The sequence below is a fragment of the Phoca vitulina genome, unplaced genomic scaffold, assembly GCF_004348235.1.
Source record: "Phoca vitulina isolate PV1807 unplaced genomic scaffold, GSC_HSeal_1.0 scaffold31, whole genome shotgun sequence".
NCBI lineage: Eukaryota > Metazoa > Chordata > Mammalia > Carnivora > Phocidae > Phoca > Phoca vitulina.
The window spans coordinates 17,806,120-17,830,448 of record NW_022589734.1 but is presented as its reverse complement, the minus strand read 5'-3'; the positions used below and the strand labels follow the sequence as shown (position 1 = coordinate 17,830,448).

The 24,329-nt window shown below is 43.8% G+C and overlaps 1 protein-coding gene across 2 annotated transcripts; it reads left to right on the top strand.

The window, feature by feature from the left end:
• The first annotated feature begins 193 nt into the window (after nucleotides 1-193).
• On the top strand, nucleotides 194-24,323 carry TPMT (thiopurine S-methyltransferase). Of its 2 annotated transcripts, XM_032424963.1 has the most exons (9): nucleotides 194-267; nucleotides 4,977-5,160; nucleotides 6,415-6,507; nucleotides 10,809-10,941; nucleotides 13,876-13,928; nucleotides 14,543-14,617; nucleotides 20,114-20,199; nucleotides 22,926-22,970; nucleotides 23,919-24,323. In XM_032424963.1, exons 2-9 carry the CDS (start codon nucleotides 4,994-4,996, stop codon nucleotides 24,029-24,031), a joined length of 765 nt encoding a protein of 254 aa, XP_032280854.1. In that variant the 5' UTR covers nucleotides 194-267; nucleotides 4,977-4,993; the 3' UTR covers nucleotides 24,032-24,323. The 2 variants fall into 2 exon arrangements, with proteins under 2 accessions (XP_032280854.1, XP_032280855.1); XM_032424964.1 differs by lacking the exons at nucleotides 22,926-22,970; nucleotides 23,919-24,323 and adding an exon at nucleotides 20,426-20,888.
• Nucleotides 24,324-24,329: the final 6 nt, after the last annotated feature.

Here is a 24,329-nt window from a genome sequence, read left to right as displayed (position 1 = left end):
GCGTGACCCGGGGTGGGAGGAGCCGGCGGGACCAGGGAGGAGTAGGGTCCCCGCCTTCGCCTTCGCCGCGGCGCTCGCCCCGCCCTGGCCATTTCCGCCGCTGCGCAAGCCGGGGCGCCTGGGGCGGGGGGCGGGATCTGCGCGCGGGGGGCGGGAGGGGGCGGGAGGGGGCGGGAGGGGGCGGGCCCGGGGCGGGGCGCGCGGGCCAGGGCCCTTGGGGAGGGCGGCGGCGCCGGAACCAGCTGCTGGCCGCCGGACGCGCGCGAGGTAGGCTTCCCTGGGCGCCGAGAGGGTGCGGGAGAGTTGGCACGGCTTGCTAGGTGCGAGCCTGTGGTCGGGATTCTGGACTGGGGCATCCTGACCAGCGTGGGCAGCCCAGCAATCCGCGCCCCGAAATGGGGTTCAGGAAGCAGAATGGGGCCTGGGAATAACGAGGTCGGGCAATGAATGACCTGAGTTCATGATTTAAAGCGCCCCTAAAGCATCGCTCTGTATTAGTGGTTTTTAAAAAAAGAGAAGTACTTGCTAAATAGTGAGTGATGCTCTGGGGGCGAGGGTGGGGGCGGGGGATTGGGAACTGGGGTGCTGTAAATATTTTTGTCTTGCTCCAAGGTTGTTACGCACGTGTATGCATATCTAAAAATTCACTGAGCCATACTCAAAATCTGCGCACTTTAGAGAAGTTATTCAATCTAACATTTAAAAATAAATCTAAAGCAGAAACATGTTTTTTTGGAAAGGTGACAGAGGAAGCCAGACTTGAGAGTTCATCCAAAGAGGACTTAGGGGGCCAAACTGGCACATCTGCTGCTTCCGTGTGTGGGTAGGAACAGTTGTGAACTTTGCGTTTCCTGATTCTTATAATTTGCACTTTTATCTTGTTATAGAAAGAAACTTTTTATTTCTCTCGAAAAGCACGCGGGCAAGTACACGTTCAGATGCTATTAGAACAGCTAAGAAGTGGTTAAGTTATATACATGATGTTAACTTACATTTCAAGTTTGTGTGAAAGAGATAGAATTGTCCAATTCCAGGTTGCACTGGCTCTAGGATGAAATTATGCTTCCCTTTTGTTTTGAGTAGAGAACTGCTTTATGAAAGCAGAACCTCAGGTTCCAGTTTCTGACTGAAAATGTAGATGGGAAAACTGTAACTCTCTTTTGCTTTTCTGTACCCAATATAATCAGATGCTTCCCTCTGACCTCTCAGAAAACTGAGTCACCTTCTGACATCAACAGGACCTTGCAAAAGCATTTGTTAACAAGTATTTTCTGAGAAGTGAATTTATGTTCCCAATTCCAGAGGGGCGGGGGGGTGTGTGCCTTCTCCTTAAATCCTAAGGCCCCTGGAACCAAATTTTGCAATAAAGGGAACTTTTCCTGAAATACCTGCTTGTAGGTGATGTTTGCTATTCTCACTGATAAATCATTAAATTAGACCCGCCAATAATATCATGCTAGTACAATCCAAACTAAATTAGTATCACGATTCAAAGGGAATGTTAGAATTAATCAAGTTATATTGTCCTTAGTATTACAGAGTTCACATTGAAAGGACAGACATTTTCCTCATACCTTCAGATAGATTTGCAGTTATGTTTAGGTGTCCTTTTTTTCTCAGTTCCTTTGTGTGCATTTTCCCATGCAAAAAAGGAACTACAAGAAAATTATTTGAAAATACAAACTTATGGAATAGAGATAGGACATCAAACCCACATATCTACTTTCACTCCCTCCTGAAACCCCATCAAAACAGCAACAGGGTTTTTTAAAGGCATAAATCACTAGGGTAGGGAGAACAGATGAGGAGACAAATGCAATAAAATTTTGAAATCCAGAAAGCAGATGGGCAAGTGGTAAAGGATTTTGCAGACTGAAGAAAGCTAAATTCTAAACCAGCAACGGGGAAAGCCAATAAACAACCCTATTTGCATTATAGAAACCCCAAATGCTCAGGAATTAGTGGTGCCAGGTTCCTCCAGGAGGTGGAAGGGGTATGATTAAAACTAGAAGCATTGCTTGAAATTTTGGTTCAGAAAAGGCTAAATCCCCAGATCCCTTTCGCAACTCCCTGCAACAAGGTAACTGCCTGTCTCTAGGGGCACCAGCAGAGTTTGGGGGGAGGCTTTATTCCCTGCAGAAGGTAAGGACTCTCTGGACTGGGGAGAGACAAATACACAGTTGGGGCTTTGAGTACCATACTGAAAATGGAGACTAGTTAAACACAGGCAAACCAAATGTTGGGACCCTCTCTCACTTCTATCCTTTTCTCATGTGAGTATTCGACCATGGCCCCCAAGGACTTGATCCTTACAACAGGGGTTGGGAGAGCCATCTATGGAAAGTCTGACCAGTCAAAAGAAAATAAAAATAATGCTATCTAGGTTTCCACATGAAATCCATTCATATCATCCTTCCAGTGAAGCTTGCGGTCAGTGAACCCACCCACATACTTAAACATCTAATCAGCTTTTTAGTACTACTCTTAAACATGAGCAGGTAGTAATAATTGTAAGCATTTGAGGAAAGTCACTAGTTGGAAAGACAGAAGACAAACCAACAGAAAAAGTGACTCGTAAGCAGCAGACTATGCAGATAAAATATTATATCCATTCTATATATGAAATAAGAACAAAATAATACAAAAAGAACATCAGAAACAAAAAAAATATGCTCTTGAAAATTAAAGCCTTGATAGCAGGAAAAAAAATTTTTATTTAAAAACTAAATAGAAAGGTAGAAAGATAAAAATTAAGGCAGTCGCTGAGAAAATGGAGCAAAAAGACGAAGAGCTGGAAAATAGAAAAAAATACGAGAAATTTATAATACTAGGTCATGAGGTTCTACAGCCAAATAAAAGGGGTCCCAGAAAGAAATAGAAACAAAAGAGGGACATAAATTGTTATGTGAATAATTCAAGATTTTTTCCAGCATTGAGAGATAGGACCTTCCAGATTAAAAGAATTCAGCCAAATGGTTGAAAATAGACCCAAAAGAAGGCATAGAATTATGAAATTGGAAAAACTAGGGGCAAAGAAAAGCTTTGCAAGAGAAAAAAGCATATTGGCCTCATGGAAAATATCAGGATCAGAATGTCTTTGAACTTAAGCAATATCTCTGGAAACTAGAAGACAATGGAATGGCTTTTTCAAAATTGAAGAAAAAATGGTTTCTGACCAAGAATTCTATACCCAGCAAAACTACACATCAATCAGAGAAAGACATGTATCATATGATCTCACTGATATGAGGAATTCTTACTCTTGGGAAACAAAGTGAGGGTTGCTGGAGTGGGGGGGGGGTGGGAGGGATGGGGTGGCTGGGTGATAGACATTGGGGAGGGTATGTGCTATGGTGAGCACTGTGAATTGTGTAAGACTGTTGAATCACAGACCTGTACTTCTGAAACAAATAAAACATTATATGTTAAAAAAACCAAAACAACACATCAAGAACTGAGAATAGTATGAAGACATGCAAAGTTGCAAAAACCTTTTCTCCTATGCACCCTTTCTCAGAAAGCTGTTGGAGGTTGTGCTTCACCAGTATAAGGACACTTAAAAAAAAAAAAAAGGAAAGCATAGAATAAAAGAAGCAGGAGATTCATCAAAAGATAAAGAACTCTCCAGGGTGATGATCAAGAGAGATCCCAGAATCCTAGCTATGCAATAAGAGTGGAGAGCATCTAGGTCAGAAGTCTCTGGAGAGTCTTCTCCAAGAGGGTGATATTGGTAGGATATCTGATAACTGAAGAGATTGAGAGTGTATTGATAGGATATTGGGATAATTGGTGGAGCTTGGAGTTGAATTAGTGACCAGTACATAGGAATCTTATAAATGAAAAAGCAAGGCAGTTATTAACTGCAGAATAAAAAAGTTGTACAGAAAAGGAAAAGTAATCATAGAATACTATGTGGTTTTGCTGTGAATAATATTTACCTGGTCATAATCGTGTGTACCCCAAATATTTAATCAAAAATAGGCTGTGTTTATGTGGGGGCACCTGGCTGGCTCAGTTGGAGGAGCAAGCAACTCTTGGTCTTGGGGTTGGGAGTTTGAGCCCCACATTGGATGGAGAGCTTACTTAAATAACTAAATAAATAAACGTTAAAAATAAATAGGCTGTGTCTATGTTGAAAGGATGGGGAAAATGAGAAGGTGGTGTGTGTGTGTTGGGAAGTTGAAAGAGAGCAAAATGGGTATCTTCTCTCCATGCTACCTAGAAATGAAAAACCAGGAAGATGGAAAATAAGCATGCTGTTTTGAGATACAGAGATTTCAAGACTCAGCTAAAAGAGTTCAAGATGGTTGCCTTTCTCATTGGGAATAGAGACTGCTATCTTTATAACTCTGAAACTCTTGGGGCGCCTGGGTGGCTCAGTTGGTTGGGTGACTGCCTTCGGCTCAGATCATAATCCTGGAGTCCTGGGATCGAGTCCCACGTCGGGCTCCCTGCTCAGCGGGGAGTCTGCTTCTCCCTCTGACCCTCCCCCTCTCATGTGCTCTCTCTCTCTCTCTCATTCTCTCTCTCAAATAAACAAAATCTTAAAAATAAATAACTCTGAAACTCTTTAAATCATATGCATTATAATGGATAAAAAAATAAGTAAACTTCAAATCAAATGTTAAAAACTAAAGAGTGAGATGCTAGAAAAAATTCTAAGCTTACAAAAATGATCAAGTGTGGCCTGCCTGTTTCTTCTTCTTTTTTTTTGTCCTCTCCTTTTTTTAAAACTTAAGCCCTTTGGACTCTGACACTAAGACATAATTCTGTTTATTTAAAGCTCCTTCCTAATATGTAATATGAGGTATGCCTCTACCATCAGACTCACTGGGAAGTAATTTTTCAGATGGTTTTTCCTTGGATGTTGAAATATTGTTAAAAGCCAGACTGCTAAGGATAATCGGTTTTTCTTTCATTCATCAGTAGAATTGCAATGCCCTTAAATGACAACATTGCAAATATTTTCTGCACAGGCATTGGAGTCATCCGCATGCAAGGCAAAGGTGTCTCTGCAACCATGGATGATACAAGAACTTTACTTGACGTTAAAGAGTACCCCGATACCGAGGTACAGAAAGACCGAGTATTGACTCTGGAAGAATGGCAAGAAAAGTGGGTGAGCCGCAAAATTGGATTCCATCAAGAGCAAGGACATCAGTAAGAAATGTTTGGTTTATGATAGAGAAATGCTCTATCAGAAACTGGCTTTGGAAGTAGAAATAGTAATATAGGTACACATTATTGGAGTGATTTTACAAACCACGTGTTTAGTTTTTCATGTTTTAGCATCTCGGGCACGTCACGGGTTAATCGGCAATCTTACCTCTTCCCAGGGCGTATAAATAATAGTGTGACTTACAGTTGCAGGCATCCGAGATTTATGAAATACATCTTTCTTTTAAGCCCCCGTAGCATCTGCGTATTGGTGATGCATGTTTATATATGCAGCAGATGCCCACGTTAATGTGTATATCTCTTTATACTGAGAAGTGGTGGTGTTCTTTGGTTGACGGAGAGAGAGAGAGAACACAATGGGGGATGGGGGGCAGAGGGAGAGGGAGAAGCAGACTCCCCACTGAGCAGGGATCCCGATGGCTCGATCCCAGGACTGTGGGATCATGACCTGAGCTGAAGGCAGACGCTTAACTGACTAGCCACCCAGGCGCCCCATGAAAAGTGGTGGTGTTCTGACTTTGCTTTCCGACAGCATGTGTTCCAACGTAAAGTGTTATCTATGTGGTGGAGGCAGAGAAGCTGAGAGAAGTTAATACATGAGCAAGGGTGTTGAGCAGTGTGTTAGTAGTAGTAGGCTGCAGAACAGCAGGGGTATATCTGGGCCACACTGAGTGGTAGTTGGGGCATCTTCCCAGAGCCATTGTATGGGTTATCTTTGTCATGCGGGTGACCTTAGAAGAACCACGTGTCTACAGGGGGAATTAAACTTCCCAGAGCTTCAGAGTCTGAGACCTGAGTCCATGTTTAGAGAGCTTCCCATAAAACGAATGTTGAAGAATTTGGTGAGTCCAGAGGCTCCCCATCTCTCTTTCTCTCTCTTTCTCTCTTTTACACACACACACGCATGCACACACACACATACATACATATTCAGGAAATTAATAAAGAATTTTCAAAGCATCAAGAAAAAAGAACTTTAAGTTACTAGTGAGGAAAGCCCCAGGGTTAAGTCAGATTACCTACTCACTAGCTATGTGACGAAGCGACTTAGTTCACCTCCCTCTTCCTTCATATATAAACTAGAGAGAATAATAACGAATGTTTTGTTTTCTACTCTGTAAAGTTGTGGGGAATATTCAGAGATAATGCATGAAGAGTACTTAGCGTCATATGAGTATAGTCCTTCCCTCCGTGCGTTGGGCTAACGAAAACAAAAATATATTTTTTCCTCCCCAGGCTATTAAAGAAGCATTTGGATACTTTCCTTAAGGGCGAGAATGGACTGAGAGTATTTTTTCCTCTTTGTGGAAAAGCAGTTGAGATGAAATGGTAAGAGGAGATAAGCATTCACACATTTTCTTGTTTTGATGACAAATATGTTGGGTGAATATTTAATAGGATATAGGTTTAAAAATTCCATTCTCAGGAAATGCACAGGGATTCTTTATTTTTAGTAGACTATTACTGTGGGTTCATGGAGATAATTTCTCCAACAGTGAGACACAGCACAAACCACTGGTGTGGTCTAGTCTTTCTGTATTGAGTTGCTAAGAAAAAAAAAATAGAGTTTGGAACCAATGGTGGGGGTCTCGGGGTACAGAGGACCAGCCTTCCCTCTTATATCTGCAACATCTTTGTGCACAGTTTCATTTTCGTAGGTGGTTTAGGAATTTGGCTGAGTTAGTCTTAGATATTTTTAATAGAGGTGGACAGAAAAATTCAAAATGAATTACAACTCTTTGGCAAGACAGTATGTAGCCCACGGTTCAGCCCAGCTCTCCCCTCCCACTACGAGCACAACTTGCAGCTGAGCATTTGGGACATGGCAGCTGTGGTGGCAAATTCTAGTGTGGCCACGAAATTGAGAATATTTAAACTATATCATTGGACTTACACCTAACCAACTCGCTGAACCAGAAGAGTTGCTTTGGAAACTACTTGCAAGGAAAACATTAACTCTATGGACAGACTGTCTTATTGCCATGTCGTTAAGTGTTAACAATCTAGCACTAGCAGAGGTTTTGAGACAAGATTAGGAAATGGAATGATAAGACAGACAATTAAATGTGATTGTCGAATATTTGGGGTCTAACGTCATTTGTAACAAAAATACCAGAACTAAGCTATTACAATTGCAGGTAAGCTTTTATATTAGAGGATTTTTCATTTATATATCTAATTTGTGTATTGAGGTCTGCCCAGATACCAGATGTAAATAGATAACTATGAGGCAAGGCCCAAAAGCATTAAAATAAAACATTTAACACATTTCTTTAGGTTTTTTTTTTAAGGATGATGTAGTCAAATATAATCCAGCCTGTCAGTCTATAATAGGCTCTGCTTTAATTTTCAGTGTAAATAAAAATCCTCACAGCCAGGGCGCCTGGGTGGCTTAGTCAGCTAAGCATCTGCCTTCGGCTCAGGTCATGATCCCAGCGTTCTGGGATCGAGTCCCGCATCGGGCTCCCTACTCAGCGGGGAACAAGCTTCCCTCTCTCTCCCTTGCCCCTCCCCCTGCTTGTGCATGAGTTCTCTCTCTCTCTCTCAGATAAATAAATAAAATCTTAAAAAAAAGTCCTCACAGCCAGTTTGGATAACTTTGTATGGAGAATTAAAAAAATACTAAATTTTCCTCAAGTGGAAGCACTTGGCTAGCTGAGTTGGAAGAGCATGCAGCACTCAATCTCAGGGTCATGAGTTCAAGCCCCACATTGGGCGTACAGCCTACTTAATAAAATAAAATAAAATAATTCAATTATTTAATAAATGAATGAAGAATAAAATAAAGCATTAAAAGATATTCCCTGTATATTAACTTATTTAAACAAGGTATTAATATGTTTATTTTTTTTTAAGATTTATTTATTTATTTATTTATTTATTCATGTGAGAGAGCAAGAATGAGAGAGAGAGAGAGCACATGAGAGGGGGGAGGGTCAGAGGGAGAAGCAGACTCCCCACTGGGCAGGGAGCCCAATGTGGGACTCGATCCCGGGACTCCAGGATCATGACCTGAGCCGAAGGCAGTCGCTTAACCAACTGAGCCACCCAGGCGCCCCAATATGTTTATTTTATTTATTTATTTTTTTAAAGATTTTGTTTATTTATTTGACAGAGAGAGACACAGCGAGAGAGGGAACACAAGCAGGGGGAGTGGGAGAGGGAGAAGCAGGCTTCCCACCGAGCAGGGAGCCCGATGCGGGGCTCGATCCCAGGACCCTGGGATGATGACCCGAGCCGAAGGCAGAAGCTTAACCGACTGAGCCACCCAGGCACCCCCAATATGTTTATTTTAGAACTGTAAACAGTTTATGCTCTGATCTTGTTGGAAGTGGTAGTCTTATGTGGGCAATAGATACAATCGGTTCCACTCTACCTCTTGTTTTGGAAAATACTAACTTCACTCGGACCCCACTGATAAATCAGGGAACAAATTGGGCATGACGTGAATTTCACATTCGCTTCTGTGTCATTTCGTGTGCAAGAAGCATGAGGTAAGAGCAGAAAACCACAGGCAGCTGAGTGCAGTCTTGTGTGAAGGGACAGGACGCACCGTGCACAGGCCTCCAGCAGCTCCCGGACAGCCCCGCTGACCTGTGTGCTGTGAGCCACTCCCACCCACAGCTGGGGTTAGAACTTTCCAGTAATCCCCCTCAGTCAGTGCACAATAACTCACAAGCTATGGCCCTTCCAACGCTTTGGGGTTTTTATATATTTTGTAACCATTTAACATGTTTAAAACACTGTGCCACCATTTCTGTTAGGTTCCTGGCTCTCTCTCTTTTGTTTTTTAAGATTTGATTTTTTTAAAGTAATCTCTGCACCCAACATGGGGGCTTGAACTCACAACTCGCACGGAGATCAAGACTCCCACGCTCCAGCCAGGCACCCCCTATCTTTCTTCTTTTTAATGTGGCACTGACAAGGTTGTTTTTTTTTTCTTATGCATTATTTATTCAGTTTATTTCTAAAGTGTTAACTGTATATTTTTGAGAAAATCCTGATTCACAGAGATAAGTTATGGCAAATGTGTAACAGCTTTCTTAAAAATTTAATTAAGGTATAATTGACATATAACATTGTGTTAGTTTTAGGTGTATAAGATAATGATTTAATATTTGTATGTATTGTAAAATGACCACAATAAGTCTAGTTAACATCCATCATTGGACGTAGTTACAGAATTTTTTTTCTTGTGATGAGGACTTTTAAGATCTATTCCATTAGTAACTTTCAAATATTATTAACTATATTCCCCATGCTGTGCGTTACATCCCCATGGGGCTTATTTATTTCATAACTGGGAATTTTGACCCCCTTCGCTCATTTTGACCACCCTCCACCCCTACCTCTGGCAACCACCAATCTGTTCTCTGGATCTACGAGCTTGGTTGGTTTTTGTTTTTTTTTTTTTTGCTTTTTTTAGATTCCACATAGAAGTGAAACCATGCAGTATATGTCTTTCTCTTTTTACTTTAACTTACTTCATTTAGCACAATGCCCTCAAGGTCCATTCATGTGGTCACACGTGGCAAGACTTCATTCTTTTTTAGGGCTGAGTAATAGTCCACTGTGGCTCAGTTTTTCAATGTTGTGCCCCGCTCCCCATTTCCCCATAAGCCTTTCCATTTTTATCGCATGATTTTGCATAGCACAGTGATTTTTTTAGGGATGCCTATGTTGCATTACAGCAGAACTGCTTGTATGTGTTTATTTAATTTGATAAAAATCAGTACTGTGCCACTAGCACTGTTTCTTCTGGAGTCCAAGATCCCAAGACTGTGGATTCTGTAATTATAAAGCTTACCAGGAAAACACTAGTTATTTGCATATGGCAGGTAGACAAATTTCTGGATAGTGTTTATTGTAAGTAAACGGAAATGGTAAGATTATAGGAATGGATGCTAATGTTCTAGAGCCCTGTTCTCTAGCATGATGGCTACTAACCACATGTGGCTATTTCAGTTTAAACTGAGTCACACTAGGGCGCCTGGGTGGCTCAGTCTATTGAGCCTCTGACTCTGGATTTGGCTCAGGTCGTGATCTCGGGGTAGTGAGATGGAGCCCCACTGAGTGCAGAGCCTGTTTGAGATTCTCCCTCTCCCTCTGCCCCTCCCCCCCACACTCGCGTGCACGTGCACTCTCAAAGTCTTTAAAAAAAATAAAATAATGAACTAAACCACACTAGCCACATCTCAAGTGCCCAATAGCCAGTGTGGTTAGTGGCTGCTGGATTGCACAGTACAGGTGCACACAACTCCATCAGCACAGAGGGTTTTGATGGACAGGGCTGATCTAGAGAAATTAAAAAGCATTTCTAATCCACAGGATGCTTTTAAATTAGAAACTCTTTTAATCAAACCCATTTGTAAGTAGATCAACATTTTAAGGTAGAGTTTTCCAAATTTTTAATTTTTTCCTAAGGCCATATAAATCAGTTTTTCCGAATTCCATGTACTATTAGGTTTCAGAATAAACAGAGCCACTTCCCTATAAGTTCTATGAACCCCTGTGACCCCGAATTCATATAAATCCCTTAAAATTAAGGGAAATGTTTATTGGGATATACCCTTTTATTTAGTACTGTATTTGGAAGGAAAATGTAAGTGTAAATATATGATTTCATGCAGGTTTGCAGACCTAGGACACAGTGTCGTAGGTGTGGAAATCAGTGAACTTGGGATACGGGAATTTTTTACAGAGCAGAATCTTTCTTACTCAGAAGAACCCATCATGGAAATTCCTGGAGCCAAAGTTTTCAAGGTTTGTCTTGTTTTTGGTAAATAATGATTTCCATGTCCCCATAAGAAAGATTTTTCTTTGCCTGGGTTACTATACGAGTGTCACATGACCCCACTTTCTCACACAGATTCACCTGAACATTACAGAGTTTAAGGAGCTAGGGCTGAAAAAGATAGGTGATCACTAGATACGCACAAATATATATAACCGCTGATATCAAAGCCTATCTAGACTCATGGCTTTGGTTTGGGTTTGTTTGATTTTTTTTAATTTATAAACAGGCATTTCTGAGAATGTCTCGTGCCACGCATAAGACATTGAAGAGATAAAAAGAGTCCCTGTCCTAAAGAATCTCTTTGCTTAGGAGAGAAGAAAAAACAGAGAAAGCTGTTTGTCATACACAGAGCTAAGGGTAATGACACAGGGTATGAAGGGAATAAAGAGGAGAGTCCCCTAACCCAGCCTCGGGATGCTTCCTGAAGCATCGTGACAGGTAGAGCCTGGACAGGCAGACAGGCAGGCCCGGTCGTGGTGTCAGATGCCCTGGGAGGCTGGTCCTGCATCCTGAGCAGTAAGGATTTTAAGGAGGAGCACGACCCGCCTGGATTTTCTTTTGAGACGAACCATCCTTGGGGCCTCAAGGGAGGTGGCCTCCTGGAAGAGAGACCAGATGAGAGGCTGTGAGCAGAGGTCCAGGGAAGAGCCCTTGAAGGCTTGCACTCAGAGAGCCATAGGGCATATAGAGGAACAGACAGATCGAAGCAATGTTTAGGCTGTCAGACGGACAGGATTTAGGATCAACTGAGTGGGGATGAAGCGGGGAGCTGACTTTGCATCTCCAGCCCAGATGACTAGAATGGATGGCAGAGAATAAAGAGAAGCAAGCTGAAGAGGCAGAGAAAATGAGTTTTGTTCTCAGAATGATGAGTTTAGGGCGCCTGGTTGGCTCGGTGGATAAAGCATGAAACTCTAAGTCTCCGGATTATGAGTTTGAGCCCCACGTTGGGCGTAGAAATCACTTAAAAAGAAAAAAAGATGATGAGTTTAAGAGAGCTGTGGAATGGCGAAGGTGTAGCTGGCAAATGGCTTTATGTCTCTGGGGCAGTGGGGGGTGTTTGGGCTGGAAGTGATAGATTTGGGAGTTGTCTTCATCCTGTGACCACAACGAGCCCCGGGAACTGCTTCGCCCGCTGGGGGTAAGAACAAGGGAATAGAAGACCACCCAAATGAGAACACGAGAGACTGTTATTTCAGAGAGGCCAGCTACTTGTGCTCAGAGGCGCAGAGGCAGGCGGGGTGGGAGAGCTTTGTGCTGGAAACCACAGGGAGGCTGATTGGAGGCTGTTGGCTTGGGGAGGCGGACGTGGGCTACGGAGAGGGGGCATCCTGCGGGATTGGTTTGGGGAGCGTATTTGGCTTTCTCTGGTTGATCTTGAGTTGGAAGGGGAAAAGGGGATAAAAATTAGGGAGACTGGCGGTCACTGACAAGTCATCGAAGCCAAGACTGTGGCTTGGCTTCCCAGGCTGGCTGCCACAATGGGTCCAAGCTCTCTGGTCCTACGTGGTCTGGTCATCGTCCCTGTTGGTACATTCAGTCTCTCACAAGGTACTCTGTTTTCTAAGTACTGAAACTAATGGCAGGTCAGTAGGAGGCTTAATAGTACTTTATTTTACAGCTTCCTCCCACCCTGTTCTCAAATCATCCCAGGAGTTTACTCAATCCAAAGAGGCTATTCCTGGAGCAGTGGTTCTCAGCCTCGGGGGCACATTTGCAAAGGCCTGTGGATCTTACAAAATTCCCAGTCCGAGGGCTCACCCCAGACCCATTAAATCAGAATCTTCAGGGGTGGGGCTCAGCATCAGTACTGTTTAAAGCTCCCCAAAGTTGAGACTCGCTGGCTGTCCTCTCTGCCACCTCGCCCACCCCTCTGTGTTGACCCCCACGGTGCTTCCAGACTGGTCTTTAGAGACCCTTCCTCTATTCGTCAACCCCTGTTGGTGTCTCAGTTCAGGATACGATCCAATAGTTGCATGTCCTGACCTCTCCTTCCTTGCCCTTCACCCTCACCCCCACCCCCCAGGCTTCTCACATCCCCTGGACCCAGAGGAATCCATGTCTGTTTACGCCCCTTGGACTGCACCCCCAGCACCCCCACCCTGTAATGTTAGCAGATGCATCCAGACACCCTTTCAGAGGCTGCCTCTTGTTGAGCTTTGCCCGGTGCTCTCAGGCAGCTCCCTGCTCCGTCTTCTGAGTCCCTATGTTCTCGGGCATGCAACCAGAACGGCACAGGCCATCCCGTCCTTAATGTGTCTCATGCCCACGCCTCTCTGCTCTACCAGGCTGTCCTCCCTGCGGTCAGATTCACACCCACTCTCTAGAACCCAGGGTAGTCCTGTCCACCAGGGGCTCAGGCAATAAGTGCCCACTAGCCGATGAATGAAAGCGAGAAAAGCCAGGAGTCCACACAACTGGACTTTGTATGAATGACTTTAAAAGTATCTGACCTTCCTCTATCAGCCTGCCTGGTCGTTGGTTGACCAGTTTATTTACCTTTAACAGTGTCAAAATATCAGGACTCTGCTAAAGTTAATATTGCTAAAACGGAACAAGCTCTGAAAATAATAGCTAACTCATCTTCAGGGTTAACCTCTCTATGATTTTTCTCCTTGAGTTGATCCCAAAGAACGCCAGACAGGTCTTAAAAAAACCAACCAAACAAACAAACAAACAAAACAAAACTAAAAAAACACAGTGCCATTAAAAAAAAAATTTGTAGGAAGGTTTTATTTTCCGTTAAAAAAATTCTTTGCAGTACAATTACATGCTTCATGTTTAATTACATATCCTCTCCCCACCACCTTTGCTGTGCTTTGCTACCCTCTTGTCTTTCCTGAACCATCCAGGTAGCTCCTAACTGAACAGCATTTTTTTCTTCTTGACTTTCATTACAGAGCTCTAAAGGGAACATTTCATTGTACTGCTGCAACCTTTTTGATCTTCCCAGGTAGGACTGAATCCCACCTCTGCACTTTGAATAACTTGAGTGCTCACCAGGCAGTGCTCGGTGAGGGAGGGCTTTTGATTACCTCGTCCCCTTGCAGTAGCATGCATGTGAGTCTCTATCCTGCAGTTCTTTGGACCGCGGCCTACCTGTTGGCACACTTGATAGCTTCGTCCCTGGATAGCTTCCAAAATATGGAGAACATTGTTATGACTCGAGGCAGGTCGGGAAAAGGAAGGACGAGCAAGACAGTGTCTTCGCTTTCCACCTGATCGGTAATAGGAATCTCCAAGGGCAGAAGGTGGTGATACCTTATCTCCTGAAAGGCCCTGATACTTCCTCAGGGGGCCGGGAGACGGTGGTCCCAAATTGTCCTGTAGCTCTCCCCTGTGCTCCCAAGTCAGAGAAGAAGGGGGAGGCTACTGCCACCAGCTCCTAAAGCTGGAAGGAGCTCCTCACACCCACGCCCAAACGTCCCTGCAGACCTGAGAAAAGCAGCCAGAGATCCCGATCCCTGGGGAAGTACCAGCACTCCCCACTGGGAACACTGTGCTGCTTGTTCAAGACTTGGATTTTCTTATATAAGATGTATTTTTGTTTCTTTTTCTTCCTGACAGAGCCAATATTGGCAAATTTGACCGGATCTGGGACAGAGGAGCTTTAGTTGCTATTAACCCAGGCGATCGTGAACGGTGAGTAATTTGGTTTCTTTAATTACGCTGGCTTTTCCTTTTTGGCCTTCTTCATTTAACGCGCTGTACTTTTCGTGAGCTGCAGAAAATTACTTAAGCCTTTCACTAGTTTGGGGCGCCTGGGTGGCTCAGTCGTTGGGCCTCTGCCTTCGGCTCAGGTCATGATCCCAGGGTCCTGGGATCGAGCCCCGCATCGGGCTCCCTGCTCATCAGGAAGCCTGCTTCTCCCTCTCCCACTCCCCCTGCTTGTGTTCCCTCTCTCACTATGTCTCTCTCTGTCAAATAAATATATAAAATCTTAAAAAAAAAAAAAAAAAGACTTTCACTAGTTTGAAATAGCTTCTTGTATCCAGAATTAGAAGACCTAAATTCAGTACCATCTTTGTGTAAAAAGGGTAGGCTTTGGCCATGGCCATGGGGAGCTGGTGCAAGGCTTGTGGCTCTGTCACTTCCAAGCTGGGATGCCTTGATCCAGGTATTCCACTTCTCCAGGTCTCAGCTGATTCCTCTGCAAGATGGGGGCATGTCTGCCAAAACCGCTCCCTCCACCTCCACTTTTTACCCGGTAGCTGTTTGGGGCACTTGCCATGTGTCAGGTGTGAAACACTCTATCAACACCTTTAACCCACCAAACAACCCTGTGGGGCATATGCCACCATTATTCCCATTTTGCAGATGAAGAACGATGGAGGGTGGAGCCCAACGCAGGGCTTGAGTTATGGTCAAAGAGATCAGGTTGCTTGACCGCAGTCAGAATTCAGACTCAGACCCAGGGAGTTTGGTCAAAGCCCAAGCTCATGATCCCTCCATTATTCTCCCTGCAGGAGTTGTGGGGATTAAAGGAAAGGATGTATGTGGAAAGCACCCGGCTCCTCTCCGTAACTGTCTGAATATTAGCTACCATTATGTCAGAGCTTTGGCTAGTGATGTTTTTGACCATTCTTATTGTACCTACTCTTAGGAGAAAATAAAATTAAAACATGAGAAAGTATACAGAGTAAAAGATGGCTGATCCTATGTACTTTCCAATCCAATATCACTCACGTACTTACTTGGAGATAGCATATAAATGTTGAATTAGTTTGTGGTGTGGAGGCAGACTCAACACATACCCAAAGGCTTGCATCCACATCAGTGAAATAAAATTTTTATTTCTTGAAAATTATTTCATGAGGGGCGCCTGGGTGGCTCAGATGGTTAAGCATCTGCTTTCAGCTCAGGTCATGATCCCAGGGTCCTGGGATTGAGCCCCACATCCGGCTCCTGGCTCAGCGGGGAGCCTGCTTCTTTCTCTGCCTCTCCCCCTGCTCGTGCTCTCTCTCTCTCTCTCTCTCTCTGTATCCCTGTGTCTCGAGTGAATAAATAAAATCTTTAAAAAAAAAAAAATTATTTCATGAGTCAAGCCGATTGCCAAACCTAATCTTTAAGTAGACCATGCCACATTTTCTTTTTTTTCCTTAAAGATTTCATTTTTAAGTAATCTCCACCCCGACGTGGGGCTCGAACTCACAGCCCCAAGATCAAGGGTCCCCTCCTCTACTGACGGAGACAGCCAGGTGCCCCTCATGCCACATTTTCTTTCCTTTTTTTTTTTTAAGTAGGCTCCCCAGCCTGGAGCCCAACACAGGGCTTGAACTCACGACACTGAAATCAAGACCTGAGCTGAGATCAAGAGTCAAACGCTTAACTGACCAAGCCACCCAAGAGCCCCACACATTTTCTTAATATATATTTTCCTTCAGTGATAATTCACATTCCTGTGTTCCTTTTTCTTTCTGTTGCCACTCCTCCTCCTTTACCTCCTCCGCAATACCACAGCTCCTCAAGCCCTTCCTTTCTGCTTTGATTGCACGTAGGCAAGTCCCCTTCCTCATACGCCTAGAAGTCGTCATTCCCTAAGGGACCATCCTCAGCTTTGCTTGTGCTTGCCTGTCTCTTGCCCTTGCTTCTTTACTGAGCCCTTCAAGTCTGCTACTTTAATTCAGTCATTCAACGAACGTGTAGTAGGTTCCAGCCATATTCTAAATACACACTGTGCCACATGTTGGGGGAAATAACAGAACAAATCATGCCTCGTACCTGCCCTTCTCATTGTTACATTTCCAGCTCTGCTCTTCCTCCCAGACCCAGACGTCCACATCATGTTTCAGTGTCTGCTTTGCATTTCTTGTGTGACCTCAGTGTCCTTTAGCAACTCACATTATCCCATGTGGCCTCTTTGTTTCCATAATACACCACGGATGTCTGCTAAACCTGCATCTGCTGGAGGTCTCCCTTTTTGGGTCTTTCCCCCTCCCTGATGGTGTTCATCCTCTTCTTTGAGGCTAGTCCTTGCAGGGGCTTTGATCTGTGTGGCTCAAATCCCCAAGTGGGGAGCAAACTGGAAGTCACAGAGCTCACCACTAGGGCAGACCAGGCACACTGTGCTATTTCGCCACTAGCTAGTAGAGTATACGTCTAGCACATAGTAGGAGCTTAACAAATACCTGTCAAATAAACGAATGAAAGCAAACTAGACTCAGAGCAAAGGAAACCCACTGTTTCTGACCAGCCATTACCACCTCCTCTGTCCCAGATATAAAGGCCATCTGAGTGGCGTCTGGTCTGTTGTTTCATGGTTACCAATGAGGAGTGAGACCCCATCTAGAAGTCTTGTTTAGGGCATCCAGTTCTAGCTTAGCCACAGGCTCTGTGTCCTCCCTGGATCCCCCTCTCTCTTTCCTCACAGCCCAGCCACGTGTGTGTGCGCGCGCGCAAGTCTCTGTGTGCGCGCGTCTGTGTATGTGTGTACGCGTGAGCACAGCCCCAAGCACACCTGAGAACATGTTGACCTTTGTTACCAGAATAACAACTTACTTCAAGCCAATAGAAAAATGCATTTCTTTATCTTCGTCCTGGTTCTTAACATGTTCGAACTTTATCTCATTCCTGTCATTAACACTGGGCATCTTTTCTGCTTTGATTGCACGTAGGCAAGTCCTGATGTGTTTGCTTGCTGGGCCCCTCAGATGTCTGGCTTAACATAAATCAGTGGGGCAAACCTCTCTCATTTTTCTGAATTTTTTGAAAGTGGTTGAGAAAGTCCACATTCCAAAGGGAATGAAATGTGTCAGTCCTAGGAAACCCTGCCAAACCAGTCTGACTGATCACCTTCATGGGGACGGCAAGTGACTTCTTCCTTCTTCTTCTTCTTCTTCTTTTTTTTCAAGATTTATTTATTTAGGGCGCCTGAGTGGCTCAGTCGTTAAGCATCTGCCTTCGGCTCAGGTCATGATCCCAGGGTCCTGGGATCGAGCCCCGCATCGGGCTTCCTGCTCAGCGGGGGGCCTGCTTCTCCCTCTCCCACTCCCCCTGCTTGTGTTCCTGGCTCCCTGCTATCTCTCTGTCAAATAAATAAAATCTTAAAAAAAAAAAAAAAAAGATTTATTTATTTATTTTGAGAGACAGTGTGAACAAGGAGAGAGAGAGAGAATCTTAAACAGAGCCCCCCCCCACCAAGTGGGGAGACCAACATGGAGCTCAATCTCACCACCCTGAGATGATGACCTAAGCCGAAATCAAGAGTCATTTGCTTAACAGACTGAGCCACCCCGGCACCCCGCTTCTTCCTTCTTCTTAAGACCAACAATCAGAAAATTAAGGTTGTTGTTGTTGTTTTTTAAGATTTTATTTATTTATTAGAGAGAGAGCCTGCTAATGAGCAGGGGGAGGGCCAAGGGCAGAGGGAGAAGCAGGCTCCCCGCTGAGCAGGGAGCCTGATGCCGGGGCTCGATCCCAGGACTCTGGGATCATGACCTGAGCCGAAGGCAGATGCTTCACCGACTGAGCCACCTGGGCGCCCCAGGGTTTTTTGTTCAAAAGTTTGCTTTGGTCCAGCACTTTTTCTTGCAAGGACGTGTGACCCCCTCAAGCCAGCCCTAGCTGGGGAGTCTGCTAAAGAGAATAACACAAACTAACCCAGGCGCTTACCTTATACCAAGCAATGTTCTAAGCACTTCATGTGTGTAAACTCATTGAATATGCACCACAACCTGTGAGTTGGTTACTAATCTCATTCCTGTTTTACAGATGGGGAAATTGAGGCACGCAGAGGTTAAAAATGTGTCAAGCTTATGTAGCCACTACGTGAAAAGGCTGGGCTTTGAGTTCCAGCATCTGGCAAAGTGCATACTCCTAACCCCCATGCTAACCCCCTCGCGGTCCCCCCCACCCCCAGTTTCTCACAGAGCTCTGGACCGGGATCACAGTACATCCAAGGCCAGGTGAAATCCGTGTGCCAAGAGCCAAGGTGGCTCCCTCAGAGCTGGGCAGTCTGTCCGTCTCTGTCTGCCTGTCCCTCACGGCATCTCTACGTCCCTGTGCCCATCTCCTCTGTCCTCCTATCCTGCCCATTCGGCTTCCTCTGCCTCCTCCATCTCTGCTCCCGCGTGTCTGACTTCTCACAACTCCCAGTGCCAACCCACACACCCCACTAAAGCTCCAGTTCCAGCACAGTGACGACCCCTAAGCAGCACCTCCTTTCTGGGTCTCTCGATTCCGTTTCCCAGCACAGCTCAGCATTCTGTACCGGGCTGAGCTCCTGCTCCGGGTCGCTGTGCTGATGGGCCCCGCCCCAGGCAGTGCCCCCCGTTCTGAACCGATCAGGCACGCAGGACGTGGTCTCACCTGCACCCTGCCACACCCACACAAAGGACTGTGCCAACAGCACTCGTGGTTTATGCGGTACTTGCAGAGCTTTGATTTCATACTCCCTTGAATTTTTGCCTTTTTTTTTTTTTTTAAGATTTATCTATTTATTGGCAGGGGGGGGGGGAGTGGCAGAGGGAAAGAGAATCCCAAGTAGACTCCCAGGATATTGTTAAACTGCAGGATCCCAGGCCCTACAGCAAACCTGCCGAATCGGGCTCTGAGAATGGAGCTCAAGCATCTTTTTTTCAGCAAGTGCTCAGGGGACTGATCCCCAGCCTGGTCCAGGAAGCGCTGCCCCAGAGCTGGAGTGCTTTGGGATGTGTGTGTTCAAAGTCCCGCAACAGGCTGGAGGGAGCCTCTGCTCGGCTTAATGTGACGTCTTCCTGTCTGATGGGCTCTGGAAGCCCACCCCCTTTTGATTCCTATCTTTACTATTTCCCAGCTTAGGCAGGTGACGGAATTTGCCAACTGTCCGACATTTAGAATGCAAATCAACTTCAGGGGGTCAATTCAAGAATTAAACTCAGGGCGCCTGGGTGGCTCAGTCAGTTAAGCGTCTGCCTTCAGCTGGGGTCATGATCCCAGTGTCCTGGGATCGAGTCCCGCATTGGGCTCCAGGCTCAGCAGGGAGTCTGCTTCTCTCTCTGCCTCCCCTCCCTGCTTGTGCACTCTCTCTCAAAGAAAGAAAGAATTAAACTCAGTAATGTAGAGGACAGTGAGCCTGGTTTCCCTCCCTGCCTCTCTCCCTCCTGCAGGCTTTGTCTTTCTGGAGAATTCTAACACCTTACTCTGTTGTGTTCTTTCCAGGTATGCAGATATAATGCTGTCCCTAACTCGAAAAGGGTTTCAGTACCTCTTGGCTGTTCTTTCTTATGATCCCACTAAACACGCAGGTAAAGTTTCTTTTGTTTTTCTTTTTTTAAGATGTTGCCTCATTTCCTGATTTAATTCTATGACACGGATAGTATTATCTGCTCCTAATTTAGATCAAGGGAAGAATACTGCTTTTTTATATAGAAAGAAAAGTCTGGTTTGGGTAAATGGAAACTATAAACCTTTTTTTCTTCTTCCGACTTGATACGCGTTTTTCTTGTCTTCCATTTCGTTCACCGTTCACAGCTCAGACTACAGAAGAGAGGGAGACATGGATGGCCCTAATATAAAAGAGAAGTCTCATGAGCTCTGGAGTAGAAGGAAGAGAGGCTGGTTGCCCTGCTTTGAATATAGCATATACGCTTCATCCATGCTGGTGGGGATGTGTTAGGTGCATGCCTACAAATACGCACACAGACACACCCTCATAGGACGATGGGTGACACGTGGATGTGGGGCAATAGGAGGTGTGCAGAAATATCTCTAAACTATTATGGTTTTTTAATTTCTGAAATTTTACAATTTATTGCATTCTTTAAGAATGATCTTTGTTTTGAACTTATCAAAGCGTTGTTTTCTTCTGGACTCCTTTCGATGTGCTTGAACATTGTAAGCTTAACCTTTTCCATGACTGAACTTTTATTTTCAGGAAGAAGTGAAAACCAAATATATAGACTTTTATTGTAAAATAATCCCCTTTTTGATTTTTAACAGAGTTTTTTTTTAAAGTATGGCGTTTTATAAATAATTACATATGCTAGTTTTTTTTCCTGTTTGAGTAAATCAGATCTTAAAAGCTCATTAAAAGATGAGACCTAGTGTCCATAATTAAGTCTGGAACAATCAGATGGAACTAGAAATTAATGGAGACAGACCTCAGCTCTGCTAATCTGATTTAAATTCCATTCCTGCACAGGAAGCTTAAGGCAGGGCTTGTGGGCAGAAAATACAACAAGCTCTGCCTGGGGCTGGAATTCAGAACACCTCTTGAAAGGAGCAGAAGCTACATTTCCTTTAAAGTAAATGGCCTGCAGCAAAGTGGGAGGGATGTATAGAGAGTGAGTGCAGGAGTCATGGGAAATCAATACTCCAGAAGATGAAAGAAATGCCAAGGAATTTGTTAATGAACTGCATTCTGATTTTAAAATTCCCAAGTTCCGAAAACTGGACAGCAACATGCAAAAGAATGAAACTGGACCACTTTCTTACACCATACACAAAAATAAATTCAAAATGGATAAAAGATCTATATGTGAGAACTGAAACCATAAAAATCCTAGAAGAGAACACAGACAGTAACCTCTTTGACATTGACCGTAGCAACTTCTTACTAGATATGTCTCCTGAGGCAGGGAAACAAAAGCAAAAATGAACTATTGGGACTTCATCAAGATAAAAAGCTTCTGCACAGCAAAGGAAACAATCAACAAAACTAACAGGCAACCTTTGGAATGGGAGAAGATATTTGCAAATGACATATCTGATAAAGGGCTGGTTTCCAAAATTTATAATTTACAAAACTGAACACCCAAAAAATAAATAATCCAGTTAAAAAATGGGCAGAAGACATGAATAAACATTTTTCCAAAGAAGACATACAGATGATCAACAGACACATGAAAAGATGTTCAACATCACTTATCATTAGGGAAATGCAAATCAAAACCACAATGAAGTATCACTTCACACCTGCCAGAATGGCTAAAATGAACAACATAGGAAACAACAGGTGTTGGCGAGGATGCGGAGAAAGGCGAACCCTCTTACACTGTTGGTGGGAATGCAAGCTGGTGCAGCCACTCTGGAAAACAGTATGAAGGTGCCTCAAAAAGTTAAAAATAGAACTACCCTATGATCCAGCAACTGTAGTACTAGGAATTTACCCAAAGGATACAAAAATACTGATTCAAAGGGATACATGCACCCCAATGTTTATTGCAGCATTGTTTACAATAACCAAATTATGGAAAGAACTCAAATCCCATCGACTGATAAATGGATAAAGAAGATGTGGTGTATGTATGTGTATACACACACACACACACACACACACACACACACACACACACGATGGAATATTACTCAGCCATAAAAAAGTGAAATCTAGCCATTTGCAACAATGTTCATGAAGCTAGAGTATATTATGCTAAGCAAAATAAGTCAGTCAGAGAAAGACAAATACCGTATGATTTCACTCATATGTGGAATTTAAGAAACAAAATAGATGAACATATGGAGCAAAAAAAAAAGACAAACCAGGAAACAGACTCTTAACTGTAGAGAACACACTGATGGTGACCAGAGGGGAGGAGGTGGGGGGTTGGGCTAAATGGGTGATGGGGATTAAGGGGGCACCTGTGATGAGCACTGGGTGTTGTATGTAAGTGATGAATCACTGAATTCTTCACCTGAAACTAATATTACACTGTATGTTTACTAACTGGAACTTAAATACAAACTCGAGAGAGGAAAAAAGAAATGAAAGGTCCCAAGTCCCATCGCTGGCCCAGCCGTCTAATCTAAGCTGGAGATGGGCACCCAACTTTGGCATCCCCTCAGTAAGCGAGTCTCCTTCTTTGGTATGACACGTGCAAAAGAAGAAGCAGAGGAACCTGTCACCTCACCAATCTGATAATGATGTTGTGTATGGAATAACTCTACCGAAGTCCCTGGAAATCAGCTGAGAATTTCTCTTCAGAATTAGATCTATAGAAATTATTCTTCACCCTGTTTCTCTTTTACCTAGGCCCACCATTTTACATTCCAGATGCTGAAATTAAAAAATTATTCGGTAAGTTGTTTATATTTTAAATAAAGTCAACAATTAACTGTTTAAGCTGTTACCAACTATTCGTGTCTAGAAGTCTATAAAATCTGAAAGTCAGAAACCCTTTTATTGAAGACTGTTTTATCCTAGAAAAGGGACGGATCTCTGTCATATGTCTTTTTAGCTAAGTGGTGTGGTGTGTGAGAGGCATTTGAATTCTTCCAGAGAGATGGTATGTTTAATTTAGGTCTTAGGAGTTATCAGTGGGAATAGCAATTCAGAGTTCAGACAGTTTGCCCTTAGCATTTCCCCATTTTCATTAAAAACAAAAGAAGGGGAGGTGCCTGAGTGGCTCAGTCGGTTAAGCGTCTGCCTTCGGCTCAGGTCGTGATCCCAGGGTCCTGGGATGGAGCCCCTTGCACATGGGCTCCCCACTCAACAGGGAGTCTTCTTCTCCCTCTCCCTCTGCCCTCCCCCGCTCATGTGTTCTCTCTCGCTCACTCGCTCACTCTCTCTGTCAAATAAATAAAACCTTAAAAAATAAGTTCTTAAAAAAAAAAAAAAAGAGGGGCACCTGGCTGGCTCAGTTGGAAGAGCATCTGATGCTTGATCTCAGGGTCATGAGTTCGAGCCTTATGTTGGGTATAGAGATTACTTAAATAAATAAAACTTAAAAAAAAAAATCTTCAGTAACACTGCTTTTATAAAATGATTTGATGAGTTTGTAGAAGAACCGCGATTGCATTCTTTTTAAGATTTTATTTATTTATTTGAGAGAGAGTGCAAGCAGGGGGAGGAACAGAGGAAGAGGAAGAAGCAGACTCCCTGGTGAGTGTGGAGCCCGACACGGGGCTGAGATCATGACCTGAGCCAAGATCAAGAATCGGATGCTCAACCAACGGAGCCACCAGGGGCCCCTCGATTGCATTCTTCATTAACGTTTTCACTTGTTTCCCTTTCTTCTTGTTATAGGTTCAATATGCAACATTCATTGCCTTGAGAAGGTTGATGTTTTTGAAGAACGACATAAAAATTGGGGGATTGACTACATTGTTGAAAAGTTATATCTGTGTACGGAAAAGTAAATGAGACGAGTAAAAACAAGTAATAACATGTTTTGGGGCAATTGACAGTTACACTAAGGCATGAAAATACCCTGGATGGCTCTTGGAAAAAATTGTTTACAAGTCACATTAGAGATCTTTGTTCACAAATGTGTATAACTTTATAGAAAAGAACATAAACTAGATTGGTAAAGTAGCTACCTTTAGAAAGGAAAGTGTAAAAGAATATACCTGTTTTACTTACAGATTGCAAGAATCTTTTACAACTAGCATGTGTTGTATAATTTTAAAAATTAAAGGGGCTCCCAGCTGTCTCGGT